This window comes from Chiloscyllium plagiosum, unplaced genomic scaffold (genome assembly GCF_037043375.1).
Source record: "Chiloscyllium plagiosum isolate Xiang-an unplaced genomic scaffold, Cpla_swu_hap1 HiC_scaffold_4, whole genome shotgun sequence".
NCBI lineage: Eukaryota > Metazoa > Chordata > Chondrichthyes > Orectolobiformes > Hemiscylliidae > Chiloscyllium > Chiloscyllium plagiosum.
Genome location: NW_028270142.1, coordinates 16,834,754 through 16,854,207, shown reverse-complemented (window position 1 = coordinate 16,854,207; position 19,454 = coordinate 16,834,754). Strand labels below are relative to the sequence as shown.

At 39.5% G+C, this 19,454-nt stretch overlaps 1 protein-coding gene across 1 annotated transcript in view; it reads right to left on the bottom strand.

The window, feature by feature from the left end:
- LOC122549388 (uncharacterized) overlaps positions 1 to 19,454 on the bottom strand; it is a 510,886-nt gene that overhangs the window by 152,429 nt on the left and 339,003 nt on the right. Inside the window, exons 22-23 of the mRNA XM_087985979.1 lie at positions 17,968 to 18,157; positions 9,967 to 10,120 (exon numbers count right to left, since the gene is read on the bottom strand). Of these exons, the coding sequence (XP_087842105.1) occupies positions 9,967 to 10,120; positions 17,968 to 18,157 (344 nt within the window). The remainder of the gene's footprint in view (positions 1 to 9,966; positions 10,121 to 17,967; positions 18,158 to 19,454) is intronic.

Below are 19,454 nucleotides of genomic sequence, written 5' to 3'. Positions count from 1 at the left end.
TGACATGCACTTCCTGCATTCTCATTCTCAAAAAATAACTTCATCAGTCCATCCTCTAATACTCTACCCTTAAATAACTTCTGTATTTTACTTACTACAACTGTCTCTGAACTCAGACAACAATTTGCCAATGTTCCATACTGATTCAAAGCTATCACAGTCATCATTATCCCACTGTGGGGCTTCTAACATGAATTTCTATCTATTTCCTATTTCTTGTTTAGCATCACATTTTACTGCCCTTTTGTTTGTAACCAGGTCATGAGAAATAAGTGTTCCCTGGCCCATTCATGTGCACACAACCCATCATTTAGTTTTAGCGTTTTTCTAATTTTAACATATTTCTCTTTATCCCTCCTGAACCCTGCTCCCCCTTCTATTATCTTGCCTTTTGCTTCTACTGTCTCAGATACTCTGTCCTCTCAACTCCCATCACAAACATTTCAGTCGTACAGATCCTTCCTTGACTTTTGCTGTTGTCCTAAATTTGACTCTGAGGCTTATAGTTTTTTCTTGGCAATCTCCCAAACGTCCATTGGGATACTGCATTACCAGCAGCAAACCCAACTCCCTGACCCTACTCTCTCTAGTTTTATTGCTGCTAATTGTCTTTATATTTAATGCAACCCATTGTTATTCCTGTGGAATCTACTAGTGGATCATCTGTCATGACTCCTCTACAAACTTCTCTCTGTTCTGTCTGTTCATTTGTGATCCCTTGTCACCCATAAACATATTGTGGATAATTGCATCTGCATCTTCGCTTAGTAGAAATCGACCTGAAGATGATAAGACTTTGCTCCAAAATGAAGCCTCTCCATCTGGTTGAATTTTCTACAATTTCCCCATCAATTTCTTGTAATCAACTCATCACTTGGCCTGGCTCCTTATTGCTGAAAATGTGTTGCTGGAAAAGCACAGCAGGTCAGGCAGCATCCAAGGAACAGGAGAATCGACGTTTCGGGCATAAGCCCTTCTTCAGGAATCCCTATTGCTTTGCCACTATTCCCACATTTGAGCATCTCACTTTGGTCCATTCCTCTCACCCTGGCCATTCTTCATTGAAGTGCACTCATTTCCATTTTCTTAAGTCCTTGGGAAGCAGACTTGAAAGGATATGGCAGACAACTGTCTTAGCCATTCATCAGCAAATCTGGCTGTATCAAAGGAGATTGGGAAGACACTAGCATTCACTTGGTGGTTGCATAAGTCGTTACAGCTGCAAGAATCATCCAGCAATAAAACAATCTTCAGATAGCAATAGTGAATCTTGTTTTCATTGCAATAGGGTTTTTTTTTAAAGAAGGACTGGGGTTTACTTTAGTATCCTATATAGGAGCCTTTCCCTTTGTATTTTTTTGAATGTTCTGGTGACTTTCATAAATATGGGCAATTCTAATAGGCTCATGGGACAGCCAAGTAATGTGATGGGGTCAAAGATTAACAAAGTGGCAATGTTCAATGAGGAGGAAGGATAAAATATTGCTTAAGGGAATTTATGAGCATCCATTCACAAATTAAAGGAGGAACATTTAGGACATAACCATTCAACTGGATTCTAATTTTAAAGTCACACAAAACAATCCCGTGGGTATAAGGTTGCTGTTGGTTGGTTGAATGTCAGGATATTGAGTTTGTTCCATTGTGTTCAAGGGTGGGACATGGAAAGGTCAGTCAAAAGGTTCCATTACTTGTTCACAGAAAAGTTTTCTCTTTTAGGTTTCTTTAGCTTTCATTTCAGCTTTTCTCAAAAACAGCATCTTTCTTCAGTCTCTCATGTTTCTCTGTCTAAGAAATGGGGTCAGCACATTAACTTTCACTCTTTGTTTGCAGAGAGGGGCTTTGGAGACTCCCTGATCATTTGCACCAGGAGACTGTTCTTAGATAAAGCGCCTGACCTCTGTTTGGTCTTCGGTGCAGCTGGTATTTTTGAACCATGTGGATTAGAGTGCACTTCTTGGTTCCTGTTTTATGGGTGGTGTTAAAATTGAAAAATTATGCTTGTTCTGCATTCAGTTTAGTTGGAGGGTAGGCACAAAAATGCCTGTTTCACATTTGTTTGGATCTGGGAAAAGGCTTTAAATTTTGCCTAGTTAGTTTCGACTGCCAAAAATTTATGCTATTCTACTTACGTTGTAAATGTTTTTCCTTTGAGCTTTTTTTTTCATTACACATCCATTCTTGTGACCAAACAACCAGATAGGTGTAAGTACTCTTTCTGATAATCTGAAACTCTTTTCGATGTCATCACGACTTAAAAGATTAACTTAATTTAGAATTAAGGATCCTTGCTTCCTGGTATAGAATGATTCTGTTTCACTCTCACACATTTAATTGTCACATAACGTAAGATGCTTTTTCATTTCAAACATTTAATCATCCATTATAGTCATAGTGTCACCAATATACTTAACATCAGTTACTAGTAACTTTTTCTAATTTACAGTGGACATATAACTGGACAACTTTAGATAGAAAAACGATGCAAACCTATGCAAAAATAAAGTAAGATAAATAACATTTAAATTAAGTAAAGTAAATTTAGTAATAGCCAAAGAAAGACCATCTTTATGCAAATTTTGTTAAACAAAAATGTTCCACATCCACTGAAGCTGAGTTTATTCACTAAGTGACTGAGTTGTGACAATCAGGAAAATATTCTTTGCTGAATGTGCTGCGCTAAGTCCTACAATCATAGAATGGAGCCACTTTATCCATTAAGTCCATGTCACTGATACTAGAAGCTATACAAACTAATTTTTCTCCTTTTCCTTTTAATAATCATGGTCTCAATAGCACCTCTGCTCTAAGAAACCTCTGTGTGAACAGACTAATGCTACCTTTTTCTCATGGTTATCTTGAGAATTTCTTCAACCAATGAACAGAACACTACTTACCTTGAAAACCTCTAATGGGTCCTTGTTAGAACATGGAGTAAAGAGAAGGAGCTGGCAAGTTTTAAAAAACAACAGCTCAGCAGAGGGAAATGGAGGTTAACAGGGAACTTTGCATTTAGAGTAGAAAGCCGAGCCATGGCCTGAACTAGCAGATTATAGCTTTGAAAAATGGTGAGCCACTGAACCAAAGTGAAACCTCATCCATCAAGAACTTGATCAGGAATAAGCTGGAAGGAGAAGATGTAGACTACAGCCAATACCAGCAATTTATGGGACAATTGCACTGCACAGCACTTGATAAAGAAAAACCTACAAGTAGAGCATAATTTATCGAGGCTTAAAATTTATATAAAATTTTATGGTGTTTCAATGTGATAGTGGAAGCAGCCACATAATTATGTGCAGACCTTAATGTCTATGGGCATCATAGAAAACTGAGAGAGTGTTGTTGAAAAAAAAGAAACTGATTATCTCCATTAAGTTCTGAATCCAACCAGGAATGAACTAAAATGGATAAAAACAAAGAAATACTGTCATGGAAGGTCTGGGCCAAAAATAATGGCTGAAAAATTGTGAACAACACCAACTTTTATTTATAAAACCTTCATAGTAATGAAATGTCCCAAGCCATTTCACAGCACTGTAAAAAGAAATAAGACATGAAGTCACAGAAGGCCAGATGACCAAAAACGTTGTCAAAAAGATTTAAAGAGAGTCTTAAAGGAAGAAAGCAAAGTAAAGACGCAAAAGGGTTTCCCAGAATTAAGGGAATAGGCATCTGAAATATATGAAAAATTACAAGAAAGAAATTGAAAAGCCCACAGGAACAGATCCTGTGAGAAAGAAATAGGATATGTGTTTTCAGCAAGTTCTGTTTTCAATTTAGAAAGAATAAAGTTTCTCTGTGTCTATATGAATGTGTAAGTAGTTACAGTATTTTTGTTTGAAAGTGTTTTTGAAAAGTATCTGTGTGTCTGTCTTTGATGTCAGCAGCACTCATTGTTCTGTATGCAGTAAAAAGCCTCAAGAGTTTAATCTTGGATGCTGTAAGTACACAGACTTGTTCTCTTTTAAGTTGGTTAATTGTTTATTTTATGTATCAATATATATGTGATACTTTTCAAGATGTTTGAGTCATGTTTTTAGCTTTTGAACTGATTTAAACCACGTGAATGGTCCTTGGGTTTACAATTTGGGATTATCACATAAATTTGATGCTTTCAGTTCATAACTGAGTACAAGGAACAACATTTCTAATTGTGTGAACTGCAACTAAATATGTATATTGCAGTTAAAGTTTAGAATTAGGAGGGGAAAAAAACTCAGTTACGTTATAAATTAAAGACAATATATGGATTATTTTGATTAAAGTTTATTGTGCAACTGTAAATAAAATGTACATTAGTTCAAACTGAAATTTTCAAAGTACCTTATGGATTCCAGCAATAAAATGAAATTTCTTTATGAGGGTTACATTAACTATGTGTAGTCTTGTATTCAATCTTAGTGCTTCTTAATGTGGTTACAGTAAATTCAAAATCTGCTATTGCGATTGACTCCTCCCACACACCCTATAGTTTTGACAATAGGATGTAATTTAGCATGAAGAATGATTGATCTCTGTGGAAAGTAAGATTTTGACTTTGGCGGGACTGATCCAGTGGATTCTGGTAGAGGTTGAGAGGAGGTACAGCCATTAGAGGGAGTCAAAGAAAGAGACTGTTTTAAAATCATCCAATGGCCAGTGAGGGTGGCCAATTCAATGAGGCATGAAGATTTAGTTTGTCCTAGAAGTGACAGTCATCGTGACCACTATGAAGGAAAAGGTCTTCGAGATTGACAGGATAATGGAAAGCATGACGATGGAGAGATGGACATCTAGATATTTACGGACAGAATTAGAAATCAGCCTCAACCTGTCATATGGCTCCTAAGGAGAAAGTGAGGACTGCAGATGCATTCCTGATGAAGGCCTTATGCCTGAAACATAAATTCTCCTGCTCTTTGGATGCTGCTTGATTGGATGCATATCGACGCTCATAATAATCATGGATACTGAATTCTTGTCACATTGATCTCAATGGGGACTCTAAGGGAGACAGTTAGACTGCCATTTATTGAGGCACATATCACAAGTGAGCAGGAGCAAAAGTTGGTTACCATGGAGAATCCCTTCAAGTTTTGTTCAGCTTATACAATATGCTAAACTATAAAGTGGACTATTCTGGAGCAGAAATGCAAAATATGTGAGGTTCTAGCAGCATTTCCAGAGGCATGCCACATCCTTGGAGAGGCATTGGAGCAGTGTTTTCCAAACATGGATGCCATGGGGCTGATGTCCACAGAAAGAGTGGCTAACTGCAAGGAGCATCAGATGTGGCAGGCAGCTGTATGCATACTGACCCTGGCTAAAGAACTCCACACTATAAGTGGATAGAGGAAAACCTTACATTAACTTTGGACACCTCACTGAACTGTAACGATGTGATCTCCAAATCTTGCTTAGTAGCGAAGTGTGAGTGAACCATGAGAGGGAAATTTGAGAAAGGACACAGGGATGTGGATGCACTGTTCAAAGGTGTTCTCTTTCTCATTATCTATCCCAGTCAGAGCCCCAAATGCTGCCTGCTGGCTCCAATGGTCGAGTTTGCCCCAACACCATATCAGATAGGACAGTCTTTGACTGGGCACTCATGGAGTCGGAAAGTGTGGCGCTGGAAAAGCACAGCAGGTCAGGCAGTATCTGAGGAGCAGTAGAATCGACATTTCGGGCATATGCCCTTCATCGGTAATATGAGGTGTGGGGGGAAGGGGGCTGGGTTGGGGGCAAAGGTAGTTAGGAAGGTAATAGGTAGATGCAGTTAGGGGGGGTGTGGCGGTGATGGTGATAGGCACTCATGGACCCAAAACCCAGAGAACATCGTTACGGGCATGCCAGCTGTTAGAGCAAGGAAAGTTCCAAGTTGCCTCCAACTCTGCTGAAGCCACCAGGGTAGCACTACCAAAACCTAATCAGCAAAGAAAAGACCTTTTTATTGCACAAGGGATTTCACTTAAGTGTAAAAAAAATTGTCAATGTGTTAATGTAATGTCAAATCTGAATGCAACATGCAATTTCCTTCAAGTCTCTATTTTTGCTTTTTCCTTTTGAAAAGGACATTATCTTTGAGAGGAATGGTATTTCCAGAGTGGAAAATGAGCAACAGATTTGTTTTTTTGACAATGGGAATCTTTTTATTTGGGTGTAGGAGGCGGCGGATTCAACAAAGTTTTGCAATATAGCTTTACAGACTCACATTATTGGAACGATCATTTTCTGGATTAGTGGTACTGGAAGAGCACAGCAGTTCAGGCAGCATCCGAGGAGCAGTAAAATCGACGTTTCGGGCAAAAGCCCTTTACCTTATTGGAACTATCAGCCAGTTTTTCAGGCAGCTATGTAAATGGCTCCAAGTCACTTGGCCACATCAGGCTGCTTCTCCTGTTGAGGATAGGTTGTCCCCACCTTCCTCTATCTGCACTTCATTTCCTCCCTGCATCACAACATTAAGTGAAGGATAACAGATTGCTTTCATACTAGAGATCTTTGCTGGTAATATTGAAGGGCACCACCAGACATGTCCAGGCAGCTAAATCTCATTGTCAGCAACTAGAGTACCCTTGTGCTCATGTGATTCTGATTATATTTTTCTTTGCTTGCAGTACAGCTGCTCATAGGTATCACCAACCATGTCCTTAATGGATAGCTCTCAACTCCAACAAGCAATTAACTAACTGTGTAAAAGTGAAAAGTCCTGAGGAAGAAACTGTGTTAACTTCCAGAACATCTTGCACAAAAATGAATAGAAACATTCCAGTGGTCACATGCCATCTGAACATGGATGGAGTGGAATACCTCTGATTGACAAAAGCTGTCAGTTGCTCTGAGGACATCCTAATTGCCAAGTATCCATGTATGTGTATTGCCTAAGGCTCCGTTACCTGTAGTAGTCTCGCCATCGTGACGAAAGTCAGAGCCATCTGAAACTGACTGCCTCCGTCCTGCTGTGCGTCACTTTGTGATGGTGGGATAGGGGTGGGAACACAAGCCTACAAACCTGCAAGTTGCAGGAAGCTGATTCAATTTATGCCAATTTCCAATAGTTGACCAGGAACTTCCAGTCAGCCATCAGGTGTCCACCACAGTATGAGACTGTTTAAATGTCTGAAGATGAAGCACCCTCTCTGTATTTACTTTTTAATGCAGCCTGCTTGGCTTTCAAACTGGAAGGCCTCAGATTAGTCCTTTAACTTTAAAAGTCTGTCCTTTAGCATTAACTGGATGGCAGGTGTGCCTTCTGACCATTTACGGGCACTTTGGAGTAGTGTCATAATGAGTGACCACTTCGCACAAAATATAGGCTCCTGATCCACGTCAAAGCCTACTGGCAGGATTCAGAAACTCTTGCCCAAATTGCAAAGAGGAAGAAGCCAAAAGAGGAAGTCATCTCAAAACTAATTGCAAGCACTTCAGTTCTTAACGTGAAGCTACCAAGTACAAATACCAAGCTCAGATCTAAATTTTCCAAAATAATTTATTTCTTCAGCAAATCAAAAAAACATTTCAAAAGATATAAATCAGGTACCAATTGTGAGTACAGGTAAACAAAGTGTCATGCAGAGCTGCTAATTGCTAGCTTTGCTGTTGAAAACATTTCTGTTGTTGCCAATGAACCTTTTAAGACAACAGTATTTAGTACCCTGATAACACATTAGACATCAGGACTATGTAAGCAGAGAAGAACAAAAATTTCTGACAAGCACTCTATAAAAGCCAAAATCTAGCTTACACCTGATGGCATGTGCAATGATACTGAAATAGGAGTACATTTGAAAATGTGATGTTAAATCTAAAGCAAGTAGCATGCGGAAAAGCACAGTGAACTTGCACTGAGTGTGAATCGCAGACATTCTTAGTTACTTAAAAGAGAGGAAATGATTAATGTGGTTTAGTTGAATTAAACAATCTTTTAAGTAATCAAGTCATTGCTATATATTTCATACAGAAATTGACTTTAAGGCAACCAGGCCACAGTCAAACATACTGTACCTGTCAGACGGAAGAAAATGACAAAAAAGAACAATATACAATTTAGTTTAGGTCAATTGATGGCTAAGGAGAAATAACACTTTGCAAGAATTACCCTCAAGCCCTAGGATAAACTGTAGCTTTACATACAATGCATAGTCATTTTCTTTGCTGTGTCGTGAAGTGTTGAATTTGGTGATCCTTGCTCCACTGTTCCCTAACTACCAACTCAATTCCTCTCTCTGGCAATTATCTGAGACCAATCAAACTGTACAAACTGTCATACATGGTCCCAACATGAGCTTCCAATGACATCTGCAGTATCTCTATGACCACCCATTTTCATCTCCAAAACAATCCATCTTAAATCTTTGCTATGTCAGAGAACCATAATTAATGTTAGAACTATAGTACTATAATTTTCATTTGTAGAATAACTGTAGTAAATTTCCATTGCACTCATTTATACAGCTTCAGTAGTGGGGTGGGGGCATAATTCTGCAACAAAACCTAACCGGTGTCTTAAGCAAGTTCAATATCATTTCCTGGCATTTACATTCAATGCTACATGTCTCAAATCAGAATTCTATTTGCCTTTTTATTGTCTGTCCAATGTGGAGGCCCTGCATTTTTAAGATTTATGCATCAATAGCAGTAGGCCTCTCTTCCATACTGTTAAAAGCTTTACAATTTATGGTACAGATCCTTTCACTGCACAGTTTCCAAAATGCAATATTAGATATTTTGTATTTGCCCCTTATTTTCTTGCTCTGCCTCCAATATCATGAAATGTCTTGTATTTTTCCTCAATTTGTCTTCCTTTACATTTTGTATCATTGCTAAACATTGATGTAATTTCCTTATTCTCCATTTCAACTAATTTGTGTAGGAAGAAGCAAAACTGTTCAAGCACTAATCATGACACTCACTACCAATCCTGGAGAACCAAATCCTTTATTTTTCCCTATATTCTGCTATTGTACACTGTTATTTTGTTTCCTTCGCTTTAATACCAGAAAAATAAAATTGGGTGCCAGCACAAATTGGGCACTTACGATTCAACAACACTTTTTACATGTTGTCCAATTTCTTTATGATTCATTTCAATGGGAAGAACAATAGATGGAGATTAAAGCATTGTTCTGGTTCTCTATCTCCCATTTATGCTGCTGGCTAAGATCAAGTCCACCTTCTAACCCTCCAGTTGACTCAAACATGAGCACTTTTGTAAGGATGATGAAGTTCCTGCAATCCAAGTCTTTAATGACATGTGATACCTGCTCAAGGGCAGAAAAAGTGGGTGCCAGTTAGGAATTTTGCTATAGATTGATACCATCTTAAAATTACAGCCTATAAAATTAAAAATGCACTTAGACAGTGCTAAGGAAGTGATCTTGTTTTAGGGGGAGGGATTGTGGTTGGACGGGATAAGTCCTTTATCAGACCATCTTTCATGTCCTTCCCAGTACTTAAATAATGTGAGCTATCACAAATGTAGCCCAAGTGACCTGTGAATCTTGGGACTTTCACCACTCATCTCTCCATTTGGGTAAGTCTGAGCACTTAAAACTAAGAACACCAAGTTCTCATCAGTCAAAGACCAGTCCTTCACAATACTGTATTGATGGGCTCACTTTGTGTATGCCCTGATACTTGTTTATTAATTTTATTCCTAATTCTGGAATTTAGAAATGTACTCACAATCAAAGCAAACAAACTAGCCTTTAACATTACGGCTTGTCATTTATGTTCCCATATTATTGGTTGATATAAGTCTTAAAACACTCTCCTTTGATTGATTATGTCAATGCACTGATCTAAAGATTATAACTTCTAGGTAGCAACAGACAAAAAGTAAAGACTTAATTACCAAACCCACTCAACAATAAAAAGGCTTGACCATAGGTTAGATCTGAAGAAATACTTGTATTGTCTTGACTTGTTTTGATTTGTTTTCTTTCAAATGTCAACATTTGAGAATCAAATTTTAAAAACCTGTACCTGTTGCTGTAGAACTCGGACCTGATCTTTAGCAATGGTCAGTTCGAACTCGACCTTCTGATTATCATGCTGATGTTTCAGGATTTCCTGGAAATTCTGCTGTTCTTGCTGTTTCTTCATATTTAGTTCGTGTTTTAACTCCTCTTCAATTTGTCTTAGAAAATTCCAAAAGTAGGCGTTTCAGCCACGTGCTAAAATAGGATAACCCAGCAGATCCCAATGTTTTCAATATCAAGGTACATTTCAATGAGACAAACAGTTCCAGGTTACACCCATTTTTTCAACAGAATTAATTGCTCATAAATATCACATTTACTCAAGTTTACTTTGGTTACAGCCTCATTTGAGACGTTTCAACATAGCACATATAAAAAGCTAAAGTAGGATCAAAAGCATTAACATTTCCAATACAGCAAAAACAAACCTCTTCCACTGTAAGCACAGACAAAGCAAAGCTTGGAAACATTGACAAGTTTTCAAATGGGAAATGTTGAGAATAATGCTGAAACCAAATTAAACATCAAAATATGAGTTCTCAATAATGTTTTGTGAAGCTGAACCTTATGATCAATGGAAAAATGAAGTAAATGTGTAGACATGGGTTGCATCCTTACCACCCAAAAAGCAAGGTACTGGCATTGTTGGTTCCCACTGGAGGGAAAGTCAGGTAGAAAGCATTGTCAGAGCTAGCGGCTCAATTACTGGACACACAGGAAGGATTGGAAATTCTATTAATTCATGAACAATTTATAAAGTATAAAGATGACCTATTAAATGCATGTAAGGCATGGTCAGATTTTGATAAATTTAGAAGGAAGAATGGATATTAATGAAAGAATATATAATAGGATTTAACAGAACATATGCAAGATTACAAAATTTCTTAATGGAGATTCCTAATGCACAACCAATAGTTTGAATTTGTACAACAAAAACAGAAACTGCTGGACAAACTCAATATTTCAAGTCCAATGACCCTTCTTTAGAAGGGTTCTGAAGAAGGGTCGCTGCACTCTGTTTCTCTCCTTACCTGCTGCCAGACCTGCTGAGCTTCTCCAGTAATGTTTTGTTTTGTTTCAGATCTCCAGCATCCTCAGTACTTTGCTTTGTATACCTGTATTTGTGCCTCTCTGCAAGTAATCAACTTTTTTTTTGTCAAAGCAGTAAAGCAGAAGCTGTATTTCAGCCCAGAAGGTCTTCAAAGAAATTTTAAAGAGAATAAATTGCCTTCAACTCCTCAACTGCTGACTAGCCAAACAACCTTCCTTGCAAAGGAATTCTAGACTGATACTTCGAGCTTTGGACGTTCACATTCCACCCATAAAGCACACTGATAAACTGGTAAACCTCAGCTGTTTTATGACTAACTAGTTACTAATTGCATAATCTCATTATCCTTTACGATTCTTTCTTACCTGGATTGAGGGCATGCCTATATTGTAAAGTAGCTGAAAATGTGTTGCTGGAAAAGCGCAGCAGGTCAGGCAGCATCCAGGGAACAGGAGAATCGACGTTCGGGCATAAGCCCTTATGCATCCCCCTCCCCCACATCTTAGTGTATGTGTGAATAAACACAATATCTGTTTTAACTTTAGAATAGTGTTGTTGTGGTCCATACAAAGTCAGGGTGTACAAACAGAGGGGGTTGGAAAACGCAGCAGCACTGTTAAAAAAGTAAAACAAAATACATCAAAATCTGTTTATAAACAGGTGATGAGAATAGGGAGAGAGATTAATTTTAAAACTCTTAGTCTATCTGTGATGTGGACACAGGTTTGTTCAACTGTATTGTGGTGGACAATGGATGCATGTCCATAGTGCCTGGAGTGGATCTGTTAAAATATTAGCTAGATTGTTTATGTAACAAGATCCAAGTCAAGGCTGCAGAATTTGAGACTTCTACATGTCACAAGTTTGGGGATGGCTAAAAAGTTTGATACCCATCAAACTTCTCAAACCTCAAAGTCGTACTCAAGGATGTAAGGAACAGTGGATATACTAAATTTATAAATGTGATCAGCAATAGACATGAGATATTTTTTAAAATATAGGAGGACACCTATGAACCTCCCTTAAACTTGAGACTTTAAAAAGTTGTATCTGTAATCTTGAAGTTATGGGATAAGGAATAGAACATTTTCAACTTGCCTTTTGTAAAGGAGTATTAAGAGAGACAAATGAGAGGAAAATTTTGTGACAGCATCAGCTCAAGGAGCAGGCTACAAAAGGAGACAGGCAGTCAACAAAACCAAGAGGAGCAGGCAAGAGAATGAAACAAAAACAGAAATTGCTGAACAAACTTAGCAGATCTGGCAGCATCTGTGGGAAGAAAGCAGAGTTAACAGTTTGTGTCTCCATCAGCAAGAGAATGATCCTGGGACTGGCAGTCAGCATGAGCTAAAGGAGCAGGAAAGTAAAGGACTCAGAGACAGGCAGTCAATGGTAGAGCCAGCTAAACTGGAGCTAATTGGTGAGCCATTTTACCCACTGCAGCTGAGTATAATGAATCATGCAACAAATCACAACGGCTCACTGCACTAGAGTGCAAGAAGGCCTTAGTAAATACACAAAATCTAACCATGATATCAAAAGTGGGTCATCATAAAAGTCAAGATTTGAGGAGCTGAGAAGCAGCAGTCTTAGATTGTAGTTAAATGTATGTTGAATAATTATTAAGTAAAATAGGAAGGTACAATGGCATTGGAGTACTTTAGAATGTGGCTGGTAGGCAGTTTATTGGAAAAGTTGGGAGTAATAGTAGCTGTAGAAAATTGTAGAAATGTGTGATGGAAAATATGAGAACATCCTTGACTGATAAACTTAGACTCTGTTGGAGTATAGTTAAGAAAGTACAGTTAAGAATATCATTAGAGAGAAGAAGGTTGAGAGGTGACTTAATTGAGACATATAAGATAATCAGAGGGTTAGATAGGGTGGACAGTGAGAGCCTTTTTCTTCGGATAGTGATGGATAGCATGAGGGGACATAGCTTTAAATAGAGGGGTGATAGATATAGGACTGATGTCAGAGGTAGTTTCTTTACTCAGAGAGTAGTAGGAGCATGGAATGCACTGCCTGAAATATAGTAGACTCGCCAACTTTAAGGGCATTAAATGGTCATTGGATAGACATATGGAGGAGAATGGAATAGTGTAGAATAGATAGGATTCAGATTGGTTCCGCAAGAAGGTGCAACATCGAGGGCTGAAGGGCCTGTACTGGGCGGTAATGTTCTATGATTCCTGAAGAAGGGCTCATGCCTGAAACGTCGATTCTCCTGTTCCTTGGATGCTGCCTGACCTGCTGCACTTTTCCAGCAACACATTTTCAGCTCTGATCTCCAGTATCTGCAGTCCTCACTTTCTCCTGTAATGTTCTATGTTCTACATAGTGTTTATTCCTCTGCTCCACCTTTCTGATTCAAAGCTTCGTTGAAAAATAAGTTGAAAGATATAGAAAAAGTGTGAATTTTATTCTTCAATTTTCATTTGAGAACAAGCTCACTGTGCTGTGGGAAGTTCCATTTGTTCCTGTAAGAGACCGTTCAGCTGAAATTTGCCAGATACCCAGATTTAGAACTCGGGATTTGGACATTTTTAGGGAAAACGGTAAACAAAGAGATATGAGAAACATCTATGTGTATACTTGGATTATTTTTGATGTTGGTCTTAGTTTACAAAAATAACTGACAAATGTTTTTGAGATAAATCAAATAATAGAGCTAAATCAAAGAGACAACAACAAAAAATAAAAAAGATAGTTTGAAATGATAGTTCTCATCATTTTTTTTAAAACAAGTGTATAAAATTATGACATTATGACATGAAACTTATATTAAATTTAAGGGACAGCATAGTGATCTAATTTGTGAGTGACCCTTTGATCGCCCCAGGAACTGTTAAAGAATAAAAGAGAGCTTTACTATATATCCTTGAGCTGATGGAAGCAGTTAGTTTTAAAGAAAGCCTGGGAAAACATCAGATAGGAAAGTGGGAGGTTCAGTATTTGGGCAACGTAATATTCATAGGATAAACAGGAATATCCCTATAGCTATGCAGAAAATGCCGAGGCTAGCGGAAGTGTAAAGCCCAAGACAAGTTTTGGAACTGGTGAACCTGTAAAATCTTAGTGGAGGACAGTGTTAAAATGACCAAACTCACTCAAGAATAAACAAAAGTGGGGAGCTGAAAGGGCTGAATCAATAGTATTTAGTTAAGAGTTAAATCCTCAGATAAATTGTCAGAAATAACAGAGCCAAATGTGAAATAAAGACCACACTGGCCAGCTGACGAATGTTTGGAAAAGACATCTTCCTTTGATCTCTGATTCTAAAGGACAGTCAGTAATGATAACAAGTTGAAAATATGCATTGTTTGTATTGAAGCAAAGAGTTTTTAAAAATAGTTTCAACATTAAAGGGGAGCTATATTTCTGAGATGTGAAATGTCTAAGGGAATAGCAAGAAACCTGAGATACCTAACTGTAATTAAAAAAAAACAAACATGCAAGAAATGCTAAGGCCTGAAATAAAATAGGAATGCTTGGTTTCTGTTTTTAAAAACAATGTAAAAATCTTTTTATTGGGCAATAGATGTCCTCTAAGACTCATGGATGGGAAAGAATGGTAAAAATAAAAAGGAAAGCTGGGAACAGTAAATGTGTCTTGTTTTGAGAACATAGAATAATGTATTGAGATGTAATTTGATTGAATATATTAAGAAGGATTTATAAAACTTGTACTGAAAAGAATCCATAAGTGAGACCTAAGTACATGGGATAAAGTTTGAATAACAATAATTAAAATTTGTGAAGTATAAAGGTGAGAGGGGAAAGATTCAAAAAGGGACTGAAGGGTCAACTTTTTCATGCAGCAGGTCATGCATTAATGGAATGAGCTGCCAGAGGAAGTGGTGGAGGCTGGTACAATTACAACATTTAAAAGGTATCTGGCTGAGTATATGAATAGGAAGGGTTTAGAGAGATATGGGCCAAACGCTGGCAAATGGGACCAGATTGATTCGGAAACCAGGTTGGCATGTAAAGGTTGAACCTAAGGGTCTGTTTCCACGTTGTATATCTTTATAGCTTTCTGACTCTAATATTCACAAGCTGGAAACGGCTTAAGGGAAAGAGAGCTATAGGATCTTTTAAATTTGATTTGATAGTTAAGACATTTGTGCCTAAGTGCCAGTAATTGAAAATTAACAATAGTTTCTATCAGGAGGTTAACTAGAGGTGAGGAATACCATTACAGATAGATTCAGATCAGGTCACACATTTTACGGGGTGAGTGATTAAGGAAGTTTGTAAATGGCGAGGCATAAAACAGAATTTTCATATCCCCTACCAACTGTCAAGTTCAGACATGTCCAAATGAATGACAAGATGCTGAAGAAAACATTGGCCAAGGTCATTCAGAACACAAGACAGGGGCGAACAGACCTTTTACTGAGAGTCCTGATGGGACTCGGGGCAATTCCCACTGGGAGGACAGGGCTGATTCCATATGAGTCAATGACAGAAAGGTGTTGAGATTGTCAGAGGGTGATGATGACAGGTCGTGAAAAAATATGAAAGAAAAGGGTTAAAAAACTGTGAGAAGGATGTGCAAGCAACTCTACAGGCTGAGTCAAGAAATTAGTGATAAGCAGATCATACATAAAAAGGAAATAGAGGCAGGTACAGGACAGATTTAGATGCCTAATGTAGGAAAGAAAGCTATGTTAAAGGTTGCACCAGAGCAGCAGGAATTTGTGAACTATGAAGATCCTTATGAAGTGATCATACTTGGCATTATATGCACCATTATAGACATAAAAGGGGAAGGTCTTTGGAAGCGCTCATCACAGCTGAAGCATTTTAATAATTAAGTTACAATTTTGTCTAATCTTGACTGACCCAGCGAAGACATGGGATTGGTAATCCTAGCAGAGAGAACCAAGAATACTGCCTGGCAAAAAGAGAGAACTGTGGTATAGTACAAGCAGTGTGGAGCGCAACATCAAAGTTGGGACATTGGAAATAACAACAACAGTGCAAGTACATTCGCAGTGCAGTATGGGTCTACACAAGTAGGGAACTGGACACACTAATAATAATTAACGCACTTTGACTGACATTAAGCACAGGATTGGACAACAAACTTGCGTTGCTTAATGATGATAATGATGGGACTTTGGGCAACTCCCACTGGTATGACTGGGTTGATTCCATATGAGTCAATGACAAGAAGGGTGACGAGATTGTCAGAGGGTCTTTATGATTGGTAGTGAGCAAGTATAAATGGAACGATTTGTGAGAAGGCTGTGAGGTGGTACCTATCCATGGTCTTAAAGATTTCTTATATAATGCAGCCCTGATGGTGCTCAATTTATACTTGTGCACTGTGGACAAACTTAATTGTACAGTTAATGATAGGAGGAGCTGAGTTCAACATCTGATCAGCTCAGCCTTCTTTAAGATACAAGAGTGATGCTTGACCTTCAAGAGTCAACTAAAGTCTTAATTGCTCAGAGCAATTGATGTCACCACACTTCTGCACTATAGTTAAATCTGGACAGTGTATCAAAAACACATTAGAGAACTAAAGAAATTCCAATAGACTCGTAAGGTGGACTCATAGACAATTACAGTGCAGAAGATTGCCATTTGGCCTGTTGTGTCTTCCTCAGACAACATAGATCTGACTATGCAAATCCTAATTTCAGCTCTTGGCACAATGACCTGGAAGTTATAGCAATGTAAAGTGATTACCTAAATACAGCTTAAATGTCTGGAGAAATCTGACTCAACCACATTTTCAGACAGTGAGTTTCAGAACTCAGCACATATGGATATATTTCTACTCAAATCCCTTTTCAGCTTCTACTTGTTATGTTAATTTTATGTACTCTGCCAACTGATTAATTAAAAATGTGCTTTCCTATCCACTCAATCTATGTCACTCATAATCTTCTATGTCTCTATCAAGTACCCTCTTAACCTTCAGTGCTCCAAACAGCAATCCCATTATACCTAATCTTTCTTCACAGCTTAGACGCTCCAGCACAGGCAATATCTTGGCACCCTCTCTAATGCAAGCACATCTTTCCCCTAAAGAGGGGACCCAGATTTGTACACAGTACTTCAGTTGTGACCGAACCAGAATTTATACAGTTCCACATAACCTTCCCCTCTTCCATTCTATGCCTTGGCTAAGTATCCCATATGCTTTGTTCACCACCCTATCTACCTGCCCTGCTACCTTCAGGGATCTGTAGATGAGTGCACTAGATTTGAGTACTCTCCAGGCTTCCATAGTCATAGTGTAATAGAGGTCTACAGTACAGAAAAAAGCCATTCAGTCCATCAAGTCTGTGTTGTCAATTAGAACCACCTGAATATTTTGATCCCATTTTTCAGCATTTGCTGTATAGCTAGCCTTGTGTGCCTTGGTATCATAAGTAAGTATAATCCCTTACCTTGTTAGCCCTCACCAAATACATGACTTCACATGCTTGACCTCTGAGAGTTAACTAAAGTCTTAATTGCACAGAGCAGTTGATGCCACCACACTGCTGCACTATAGATAAATCTGGACATTGTATCAAAAACACTGGGTTGAATTCTACTTGTCACTGCTCTGCCCACCTGTTCGCCTGTCAATTTCTATACCATATATGAACTTCTTGATCATACTCTCTACGTTCAGTCAAAATTCTTAATGTACATCACAAACAGCCTCTTCAGGGCTAAGAAGACCAAAGGCAGAAACTCGCAACCCTGAGCAGACACCATCCTTGAAACAGCGGATAACGTTGATGACGCATTGTTGTTTAATTCTCAGACCTAACATCAAGTAGTTTAAACAAAGGTCCCATTCCAGAATTAGCTTAGAGAACTGAATGGGATATTATTTAAGTAATGAGAAAAGGAAACAATTGTCACTTAGTAATACCATTACATCATGACAGTATTAAAATCAAATAGAGAATATAGTTATAAAAGAACAAAAAAACTCACTTGTGCTTGTTAACCTCTTCCTTGGTAGTTTCAAGGTGCTCTTTAAGTGTTTTGAGTTCAGTACGTAATTTGTGTTGCCTTTGTTCTTGACGAACTATCTCAGCTATCTGATCATTGAGATGCTTCTCAGTAGCTTGTAGGTTTGACTCCATTAAAATCAGCTTTTGTTCCTGACTGGCAAACTCCTGAACTACAATTAGACATAAAAATAATTTAACTTGCATCGACCTCTATTAATACCGCAAAATAATATTCTGACATTTTAATACTGAATGCAAATACACAAACCAATTTTACTTTTATTTTCATCACTTGTTTTTTCAACTTCTTCCCTGAAAGCATTAATTCTCTGGTAGGCACAGTTCCCACATGTATCTTGTTCTACACTAGTCATATAAATGTGCATAGCATTGCAATAAATTAGCCCCAGAGCAGGGATTGGGGAAGCAGTCATGGAGCGGACGTGGGGAAGCAGTCCCGGAGCAGAATTTGGGGAAGCAGCCCCCGGAGCAGGATGTGGGGAAGCAGCCCCATGAGCAGGATGTGGGGAAGCAGCCCCAGGTGCAGGAAGTGGGGAAGCAGCCCCATGAGCAGGATGTGGGGAAGCAGCCCCAGGAGCAGGATGTGGGAAAGCAGCTCCACGAGCAAGATGTGGAGAAGCTGCCCCAGATGCAGGATGTGGGGAAGCAGGCCCGGAGCAGGATGTGGGAAAGCAGCTCCACGAGCAGGATGTGGAGAAGCTGCCCCAGATGCAGGATGTGGGGAAGCAGCCCCGGAGCAGGATGTGGGAAAGCAGCTCCACGAGCAGGATGTGGAGAAGCTGCCCCAGGTGCAGGATGTGGGGAAGCAGCCCCGGAGCAGGATGTTGGGAAGCAGTCCCGGAGAAGGATGTGGGGAAGCACCACCTGAGCAGGATGTGGGGAAGCAGTCCCATGAGCAGGATGTGGGGAAGAAGCCCCCGGAGCAGGATGTGGTGAAGCAGCCCAAAGCGGGATGTGGGGAGGCAGCCCCAGGAGCAGGATGTGGGGAAGTAGCCCCGGAGCAGGATGTGGGGAAGCAGGCCCATGAGTAGGATGTGGGGAAGCAGCCCCAGGAGCAGGATGTGGGAAAGCAGGCCCAGAGCAGGATGTGGAGAAGCAGCCCCAGGAGCAGGATGTGGGGAAGCAGCCCCAGGAGCAGGATGTGGGGAAGCAGGCCCAGAGCAGGATGTGGAGAAGCAGCCCCAGGAGCAGGATGTGGGGAAGCAGCCCCCAGAGCAGGATGTGGGGAAGCAGCCCCCAGAGCAGGATGTGGGGAAGCAGCCCCGGAGCAGGATGTGGGGAAGCAGCCCCGGGAGCACGAGGTGGGGAACCAGCCCTCAGAGCAGGATGTGGAGAAGCAGCCCCAGGAGCACGATGTGGGGAAACAGCCCCCGGAGCAGGATGTGGGGAAACAGCCCCCGGAGCAGGATGTAGGGAAGCAGCCCCCAGAGCAGGATGTGGGGAAGC